The sequence below is a fragment of the Vollenhovia emeryi genome, unplaced genomic scaffold (genome assembly GCF_000949405.1).
Source record: "Vollenhovia emeryi isolate VEMERY1.0 unplaced genomic scaffold, V.emery_V1.0 DF939149.1, whole genome shotgun sequence".
Lineage (NCBI taxonomy): Eukaryota > Metazoa > Arthropoda > Insecta > Hymenoptera > Formicidae > Vollenhovia > Vollenhovia emeryi.
This window is the reverse complement of record NW_011967217.1, coordinates 266396-276482: the sequence shown is the minus strand read 5'-3', so window position 1 is coordinate 276482 and position 10087 is coordinate 266396. Positions and strand designations below refer to the sequence as shown.

At 38.5% G+C, this 10087-nt stretch overlaps 1 protein-coding gene across 4 annotated transcripts in view; it reads right to left on the bottom strand.

The window, feature by feature from the left end:
- Nucleotides 1-10087, bottom strand: part of LOC105565721 (apoptosis-resistant E3 ubiquitin protein ligase 1) — a 95827-nt gene that overhangs the window by 29612 nt on the left and 56128 nt on the right. Inside the window, exons 1-3 of one of the 4 annotated variants that reach the window (XM_012019141.1) lie at nucleotides 8766-8962; nucleotides 8454-8492; nucleotides 4184-4377 (exon numbers count right to left, since the gene is read on the bottom strand). In XM_012019141.1, the coding sequence (XP_011874531.1) occupies nucleotides 4184-4377; nucleotides 8454-8492; nucleotides 8766-8947 (415 nt within the window). In that variant the 5' untranslated portion in view covers nucleotides 8948-8962. Of the gene's footprint in view, nucleotides 1-4183; nucleotides 4378-4647; nucleotides 4793-4839; nucleotides 4859-8453; nucleotides 8493-8765; nucleotides 8963-10087 lie in introns of those variants that run through there. The other 3 variants (XM_012019144.1, XM_012019142.1, XM_012019143.1) reach the window with 3 other exon arrangements.

Below are 10087 nucleotides of genomic sequence, written 5' to 3'. Positions count from 1 at the left end.
AAAAAAACCGGTCAAAATTTTTCCCAGAGTAAAGTGTTACGTACACTGAACAAAATTTCTGGTTGAATATGGACGAATCAGAAAATTCCTTTAGGTAATACCAGAATTACTTTTAGATTTACCAGAATTCCCATATTTCTACAGAGATTCTGGTAAATTTTAAAGTAATTCTGGTAAATCTTAAAGGAATTATCTGATACGTCCATATTAAACCAGTCATTTCTTTCAGTGTACAATTCAATTAATTCGATTACTAATTGTGGGCCCCAAAATGGATTGCCAATTGTTTCTTTTTTCCCAGAGTGTGTGTTCCGCGTTCATTGGCTCGCATTGACCTTCCCTCGTCGATCCTTTATTTTTTACGTGTCTGCGTCTATATTAAGAATCTTAATTTAACCTTAAGAAAGACTATAATCGATATCTATCTGCGTGTCACATTTGTCAGGATATATTAATGGCTGGAGTTTCGAGGGTCTTTTTTCGCCTTCGCGGATAGTTTCCACGTAGGTCGATTAATTTGGCGAACATCCATTACCAGTTATCAGGAGAGCCACGCCATTAGGTGAATGCCATTTATCGGTTAGTGGATGGGATGTTAACAGTGTAGTGTGCTTGCCGATAGTAATAATAACCCGCGCTAAATCATCAATGAGATATGGACGTGTCGATACGCTACGATATTGTTTCTTCTCCGCGCTAGAAATATCTCGCGTTACGGGCTATTTTCGCGCACCAAAGATTTCGCATCTTTTTCCCATCTGTTTGTTATGAGATTTCGTTCGACTGCGCGATGAAGAATCAAGGACTTTCGCCTCGTTTGCTGGGCGATTTGCAACCGAAAGAAATGGCGCGTACAAGCTCTCGATGCCAAACTCGAGCAGCATTAAGCATGTGGTAGCACGACGAGGGCCACGTCCCTTTGTGAACCGCCGACGTACGTACGCGAGGTCCACGAGCCGCGAGAGCGTGTGCGGGCGCGCCGATATTCTCGATTGTCGAGACGATAAAAGATCGGCGGCAATGCCGCTGATTTATCGCCTTATCAACGGCCTCCTTCCGGGCTCGGGGTAGACCGTGGATGGCGCGCGGAAAAACGAGCGTCTCAACGATGATCCGTAGATCGTCGCTGATGCGTGGCGATTAATCTTGGGTCTGGCGAGATTAATGGAGCGCGGATGCGCTTCCTCCTTGTAACAGCCACTCGCGAACTTCGGCAACAATCAGATATCGAATTTTTCGTCGCGAGACCCCCGAAGGAGAGTCGCGGATAACATTTACAGTATCGAACGCGCGGAGATGTCGCGGCGATAGCGGATTTCGCTCTTTTTCCACGAGCAAGTTCAGCGAGTCGATATCTCGTCTCTCGGTGACCCTGAGAATTTCCGGATCCCGATAATTAATCTCTCTCCGACGACGTAACGCGACAATCGCGATGTTCCACTACTGCCGATGCTATTGTAACGTTCACCGAGATAGATTCGGCAGAGGTGTAACTTGTAAATTATTTTTGTGTCGATAACATCTATATAAACCTAAAAGCGTTGAATCCTAAGTGGATTCTAACAAGCAACTGCAAATTTAATATAAATACTTGAAATGTGTAGACGTGTAAATGAAATTCCGTCGGGATCTTTCTACGGTGATATCTGTGTTACACGCTGAGTTTGCTTGAAAGGAGCAGCTGCAGCTCATCACAAAGGCAGATCAAATTTGGCAAGGCAGGGGTAATCGATAGTATCCGGAATGATGCCCGCAGAGGAATTGGCTTTGTGCCGAACGATAAATCTCTACGTCAAAATAATAAATGTCCGTTATCGTCTTATGCACTCGCGAGAAGAGTTAATGTAATTTGCATCAGCAGCTTGCAATAATACGAAAGTAATATGACAAGCGTAATCTTCCTTAATCTTTTCGTTAAGTCCAAAAGAAATCCGGGAAGAAGTACCTACCGTTAAGTCTTACACAGTACAAAATTAAATGTTAACATTTTTTACGTGTTACAAAAATACCATTTATCGCGTGTGTTACTTTTTGACAAATTATAAATGTTAACTAATCAACACTATACCTCACATTTATGCTTATGTTCTTTCAACCTTAAGTGTGATGTAATAAAAACAGACAGGATAAGTAAACTGCACGAATACTTACAAATCAGAATAGTTGAAATGTATATTAAAATTAATTTAATAATCTTTTAATAAAAATATCCGTTCTGTTATAATTTCTGTCATAAATATTCTGGGATATTCTGGGATAACGAATACTTTATTATAAGTTTTAGTGCCTATTAATTTTGTTTGTGCAAATGCTATGTAATTTGAAAAACAAATTTATGCTTGAAACTTTGTTAACTTTTATATGAAATACGTTTTTCTAAACCCTCAATAATTTCGGAGGTATTTTTTTCTCTTTCTTCGCGCGTTTTGTTCAGAGAATTCCTTTTAAAACAGATTACGGCGGTTAGACATTAACACAGATAATGCCGTATGGTAATTCGCTGTGGATGATATGCGTTCTATTATCATATTAGTATAGAATTTACGCGTGAATCCTTCAACGTGAATTACGATATATCATCCTCTGTAACATCCATTACGCATAATGTACTATCTACGTGCGTCTCATATTGCTACGTAAATTCTACGCGAAACGTCAGTATTTATCGTTTCGTTTTACCATAAAAGTGTATGCCAAAAACGTATAGTTTTCCAAAAATTCGCGATATTAAATTATTTATCAAACGACGCGCAAAATAATGCACAGCTACACTGACAAAAAACTTTTTTTAAACTAAGTAAATAGATTTACTTAAAATTATTTTTTACTAAAGCAAATATTTATTCTATTTAAATAACAATATCAAACTTCAAGTAAATTTAATGTATTATATTAAGTAAATTAATTTAAATCATTACATTTTCTACATTCAAATAAACATTTCATGAGATATAGAATACTATTTATTAAATAAAATAATTGTTTTTGTTAAATAAGAAATTCAATTTTTTTCGCTGTGAAAATTACATCTTAGTAAACATTTTATAGAATTAAAATATTTTGTAAATTTAAAATTATCTATTCTTTGATATTTAATAAATGCTTAAAGCAATGCACGTTTTAATTTGTTTCTTATTTTTTAAATTTAAGTTAATACGCTATTAGGAGCCACCTAATGAATAATGTCTCCTAATGAATAATTCTTGAGTAAAGTAATATTTTTTTGGATTAAGATATTTTTTTATCAGTGTACGGTGACGATCAACAACCGGCAGTTTACGCGTCAATCATTAAAGAAGGAACTATCGCGTTAATGTCCGTGTCATCTGTGCCAAGCGTGTGCACGTATATTCTTGGATAGCTCAAATCACAAAATTGCTCGACTTATATTAGACTCAATGGTTGCGTACGCGTGTTGCAAGTAGATTTTTTTACGCAACTGCCGATGCAATCTTAAAATATGTGCTATTTCAGGATATTACGCAGAAATTGCTCTCTATTAACAATCTTCTTGGCAATTTATCGGTGGAAATCCCAGCATTAGAAAATGCGAAATAGTTTCACAAATACATTTATTTGCAAGATAATCGTAATTAATATTTTCATTCAATAGCTCTGCGAGTGTTTGATTACATTTTTTTCTAATCACGCAACGGAGACTCGGATCAAAACTCACAAATGTGCCACTTCTTTATCGCTGCAGCGCAAAAATATATATTTATTTTGTGCTAATAAAAATAACAGCTTCTTGCTGCAGAACAGCATTTAATTCATTTTAAAATAACATGTAGTTTCAGCACCTCCCTCGATTATCACCCTTTGTAACTTTGTGACGTTTTATACGGCACTTTTGCATTCGTAATAAAAAATTCATCAAGTTACTAAAGCTTTATAAATTAATTTTATTTCCTTTCGCTTCGGAAATTACGCGGAACTGTCGAAATTCAACGACCTGCACTGCCTATATTCATTAAAAACGCCTAATGTTACGTGTTTAAAAGTGGAAAGTTGTTAAAAATTTTTCCAACGAGATCCAATAATTTGTCAATTTATATTTACGAAACGAAAGATTACCAACGATTTTAACAATGCTAACAGCTCGCGATCGGAGCTACGATAACTGTCTTGATAATAGCGCGGCGGCAGGAATTCCCCGCGACGATAACGAGACAGGTGTGCTTACCTTTGTTCTTAAAGAGCGGACGATACTGCGCGAGGCCAATCTCGGTGAGCCACTGGTCCGCCTCCGTGAGTTCCCCATTGCTTCCGGTCCCTGCGGCGAGCATCAACAGCTTTCCCAGGGAGAGAACCATGGAGAGAGCCAAGAACACCCCGGATAGCACCGTCGACCATCGTGCCATTGCCCGTCGAGTGCATCTACAACAAGGAAAAAGAACGTCGAGTACGGGACGTGCGTTCGGTCGGTCGCGCCGGGTTCGCGGAATCGCCGCGCGATCCCGTCATCGACCACCGAGTCCGCCGACGGACGCGGACGGCCCCCGGTGCCGCGTGCTACGTCGAAACTGACAAGTTACGCCGTCGGGATTGGAGGTTAGGTGCGCCGCGGTGTTTGTAAACAAGCACGGGCGCCGGCCGATCAGCTGATCGCCGGTCGATCCGACTCGTCCCTGCGGAAAATCGGCTTACCACATTTTCGCCGGAGAGCCGTTCCCGTGCCGCACGCGGCCTCCGATGCTCGCCGTGACACTCGCGCGCGACTTTACGCCGGAATAACACGCATGCAGCGGTTACGCCGTTCGGGCAACTGCAGATGGAGCGACAGGTGGAGGGACGCGATAGGGAATTTCTCAAATCGGAGCGCGCGTGAGAGGCACTTACCAAGTACCGAGTACATTGCGAAGCGACGCCGAATTTTTTTTCACATTGTGCTCTTTCGCGTTCACCACTGTTCCCGTCGTCTCTTCTGCATACGCTCGAGTGCGCTTGTTAAAATTTACGATCGTATATTATAAGTTTATGTAATTTATAAACGTATGCGCAAGAAAAAAATTATTATTAATTTTTGCGATGCATTTTGAATAAATATTTCATCACCGGCAAGGTCTTCTTGAAGATCAATAATTTTGTCGCGTGACTGCAAAACTCTAGATACGATTAACTCATGATGCAATATTAATTTTGCAATTCATTGTTATTCTGGTATTTTTGTAGATATACATCTACGACTTGATGATATCTTGAGATAAAATAAAATTATCAATAAATAAGTATAGTTTGTTCCAGGGTAGAGAGCAGAGAGAGAAAGATTTGCCAACTGCGGATAAACCAGACGTTCAAGTCCAATTCGTCAATATAGATTTCTCACACAGGCGACATCGCGAGACACCGCGCTCAATTTTTAACAACTCACTCTCAACTTGATCGATAAAACAACAAAATTGGAAGAGATCTTGACTGTGTTACGAGGAGAAGAAGAATATAATTAGAATCAGGACAGATATTTCGTACGGTTCGAACTATATTATACGGGTATCGATCGTATCGAAAAATGCACGACCGCGAGGAGTCTCCACTTCTAAAAAAGGCATGTATTGTATTAAATATACTTTATATTTTATATTTTTTTAAATGGGTATTTATTAAAACAATTATATAGAATACTGAAAGTCCCCCTTTTAAATATGAATTCACAAAATTTTATACGCATGGTTTTGTCTCTAACACTTATTCGAATGCTCGTTCGAATCATTTGAATAAATAAAATAAAAGCACAGAACAGATGATTCATTTTGCACAAGTAACAAATAACAAAAATGTAAGACACTTATCTTACCATTTCTTTGCCGTTGCCCGATGCCGCCTGAGCCTGCTCCTCCTCTGACAATGAGATTTTCTTGTTGCACTTACACTCACACACTCACTCGCGAAAATCGATCGCGCGAAATTTCGGACACTCCCGTACGCGATGTAAAATATCGTGAAATGCAGTAAGCGACGTTCTTTACTTCCTGCCCGTTCGAATTGCGAAGAACGACAGAGCGAATTACGCCGTGAACGACGAAGTCGCACGAATTTCTCTCCCCGAAAATGGAACAGATTACACGAAATCAATAGATAGTTAAAAGCGCGGTGCGTAAAGGAGATGTAACCGCGACAAAGCACCACGGTTTACCTTTCATGTTTTAGATGAGTTGGTCTCGTGAAATATCTATGTACACGTTCAACATGCAATTCGTTTCTCATTACAAGTTTTAGAATCTTAATAATTAATCGAGTAACGTTACTTGTCACTGATAAAGGTGTACAAATCAATAGCGTTTTATCCCTACATTCTTCGCGATCGAGTCTTGGAAAGCGGTAACGTAAAAATAATATCACGCACGGAACTACTCTCGCTGCTGCCTGCCGGCTCGACGTTCGACGAGCGAGTGATACGTACGGAATTTTCCATTACGTAGATGGGCCAACGAATTCTCAACGTTTTTTTGTTGTTTTTCACTCAACGCGGCATCGTACGACGCTACGCGGACCATTGTTTACACTAAGGTCACCGCGCAGTCACTTGCCGAACGTCGAGCCGGCAAGCAGTGGCGCGAGTCGCTCCGTGCGTGGTATTTTTTTTTGCGTTGTCGGTTTCCAAGACTCGATCGTGAAGAATGTAAGGATAAAACACTATTGATTTGGACTCCTTCATCAGTGACAAGTAACGCTACTAGATTAATTATTAAGTTTCTACAACTTGTAATGAGAAACGAATTGCGCGTTGAGGCGACGGCTCTTTATCAACGTGTACATGGATATTTTACGAGACTAACTCATCTAAAATATAAAAGTAAACCGTGGTACTTTGTCGCGGTTACATCTCGTTTACGCACCGCGCTTTTAATTATCTATCGATTTCGTGTAATCTGTTCCATTTTCGGGGAGAGAAATTTGTGCGACTTCGGCGTTCACGGCGTAATTCGCTCTGTCGTTCTTCGCAATTCGAACGGGCAGGAAGTAAAGAACGTCGCTTACTGCATTTCACGATATTTTACATCGCGTACGGGAGTGTCCGAAATTTCGCGCGATCGATTTTCGCGAGTGTTGTGAGTGTAAGTGCAACAAGAAAATCTGAGAGGAGGAGCAGGCCTAGACGGCATCGGGCAACGGCAGAGAAATCGTAAGGTAAGTGTCTTACATTTTTGTTATTTGCTACTTGTGCAAAATGAATCATCTGTTCTGTGCTTTTATTTTATTTATTCAAATGATTCGAACGAGCATTCAAATAAGTGTTAGAGACAAAACCATACGTATAAAATTTTGTGAATTCATATTTAAAAGGGAGACTTTCAGTATTCTATATAATTGTTTTAATAAATACCCATTTTCAAAAATATTAAATATAAAGTACCTATATTTAATACAATAGTCTGGATTTTACATAATTAGTCTATAATAATCGTACATTTTTGTATTGTTACAGTTTAACATGTATAGTTAGCGATGTACAACTTTGCTGTTGCAAACCGTATCAGTGAGTGACAAATTACTTTTTATTTTAAATTGACGTTGCGCATACAATTACTTCTTCGCGTGTATACGAATTCTTAAAAATATACAATGCTTGACCACAAACTGCGCGCGCGAAGCGCGCGTTTTATCGTTTCTAGTTAATTAAAAAAGAATTAATTCAAAAAACTTTACTGTGTCACTAATCAAATTTACTTTTACTTCCGTTATTTATTCGAAAATATTGGCCATCTCTTCGTAACTTGATCTTCAAAATTCAAGTGGATATATGAAAAAAATTACTTTGCGTTAAATTAATTTTCATATTCCGCAATAAATTAAAATTTATAATATGGATAAAATTACGGTGGCTCTCCTGCACGAAGGAGCGGTTAGTATGGGTGCTTTTGTGGAGCCCCTTTGACTTTTGCAAATTCATATGCCTTTTTTCATTAAAAAAATCTCATTTAATGCATTGTTGATAAAATGCATTGATACCCTAGGTTATACAGGGTGTCTCATTTTAAATTAATGGAACTCCCTATTGTTTATTATACTATCTTGTTCTGCTAATTAATATGAATAACTTTTGTCCGAAATATTTTTTTATTTGCTTAATACTTTTTGAGTTATTCAAGAGAAAATTTATAACTTTTTCAATGTTTAGCTTATGATATCTCGATAATTGTTTGTTGGAAGGATAAGTAGTATAGGACTGTTTTACTTGATTTCATGGTTTCAGGAATATGCTCTTTTAATAGTGTTCCAATTATTGAAAATTTTGTGTATCTAAATTTTATGTGTTACAATACACAAAAAATTTCAATAATTGAAACACTACTGCAACAGCATATTCCTGAGACTAAATCAAATAAAAAAAGTCCTGTACTACTTTTTCCCCAGTGAACACCACGTAATAGTTACATATCGATCTACATTCTACAATCTACGATTTATGATCTGTGAGATTCGTTACCTCAATAAAAAAGTTTCCGACTCACCGACCCGATGCACAGCAGCGGAGTTTAACTGTGTAGATTCTGTAACACACAAATAGAAAATTCATATTAAAGCAATGTGCAAAAAGCGAATATTGCGAGGTATAATTCATATGCGTATCAAACTTTTTATTCGGTTAGATGTTGAAATGATTATTGCACGAAAGATCTTTACGAGAATAAACTTTAATAAAATTTCAAATTACTTCTCGTTCTTTAAGTATTATTTCGAATTTATGGAATTATGAAATAAAACGACTCAATAATAAACCGAAGAAAAGATTAATTTCGCACTAAATGAAAAATAACATTTACCGTAAAGTTGCTTCACAGGTGCCTGATGTCTCTCCTAGGTCCCCTCCTCCACTCAGGTTGAAGTCCTTCGACACGCTCGCGGAAACGATTTTTCGCGCGATTTTACATTTCCGTTTGTAAAGCCTATGTATAGTCTGTTCCGTCAAGTTCGCCTTCACTTCGAGTCTCGGAAGTGTGGCCATCGACAGGAACGGACATTTAACGAATACTTGTTCAACTGGGCTTTGAAAAGTCTTTAGTTCGATTATTTAAACGGCACTCCCGAACGCGACGAAAATGGAAACTTTATATTATACGCGCACTTTTGTACGTATAATTGTTAGAGAGATTATTTCTTGTCAAGCGATTGATATATTATAACTTAAAAAGACGATTCGTGTTGCCTTGCGCTTTTGATCTGAAAAAGATAAAAGTTTAACTTAAACGAACGAAAACTTTCAAGCATCCGAGTTCGATTGTTAACAAGGTATTATCGCTCGTATGTATTGAAACTAATAATTTATATGTATATATAATTTCCTTATTGTATTTTCTCTTAAAATTACGTGTGGTATTCATCTCAACAAATCACCGTGGAAATCAACGATATGATTACGGATCGCGACAATTACTTAAACGCGATTGATAAATGTTAATAACTCGTACGAGACGATCGCGTTGCGTAGGAGGTGATCGAAATTCTCGTAGGAAATAATCGCGTTACGAGGAACGACGCGAAGACACGCGGAACATCCGCCTCGATCGACTGACAACCGCGCCGAATGATTCGACCATGAAGAATAGATTGTTTTCGACTGAGGTGTTCACGGTGCTACGTCATTTCTTGGGACCGGCGCTCGGCGACCGAGTTGTTTACGGCGCTAGTCATTTCCTGAAATCGACGCCTGTGGCTCGATTCTTGAATTTATTCGAAAGAGAAACGCATGCGAATATCCTGCTCTCACAGAAAAGTTGAAAATCGATTGGTTAGAAGCCATGAGAATTTTTGCATACGTTTCTCCTTCGAATGAATTAAAGAGTCGACCCCCTGATCTACAGCCCGTGTCACACTACGTATCGCGGATCAGATTGAGATTGCGGATTTAACCAATCGGATCCGAGGCTGTCTCAGCTGATTGGCTGAAATGCGATCCGCGACCCTCAATCTCAATCCGATTCGCGATCTGCAATACGTAGTGTGACACGGGCTTAAGCCCGTATCAGACTACGGATTGAGATTGGGATTAGATGGAAATTTGACCAATCACAGTAAAGTTTAATAATCTAAAGTTTAGTAACTTTTACTCTAATTGGTCAATTTTCAATCTAATCTCAATCTCAAT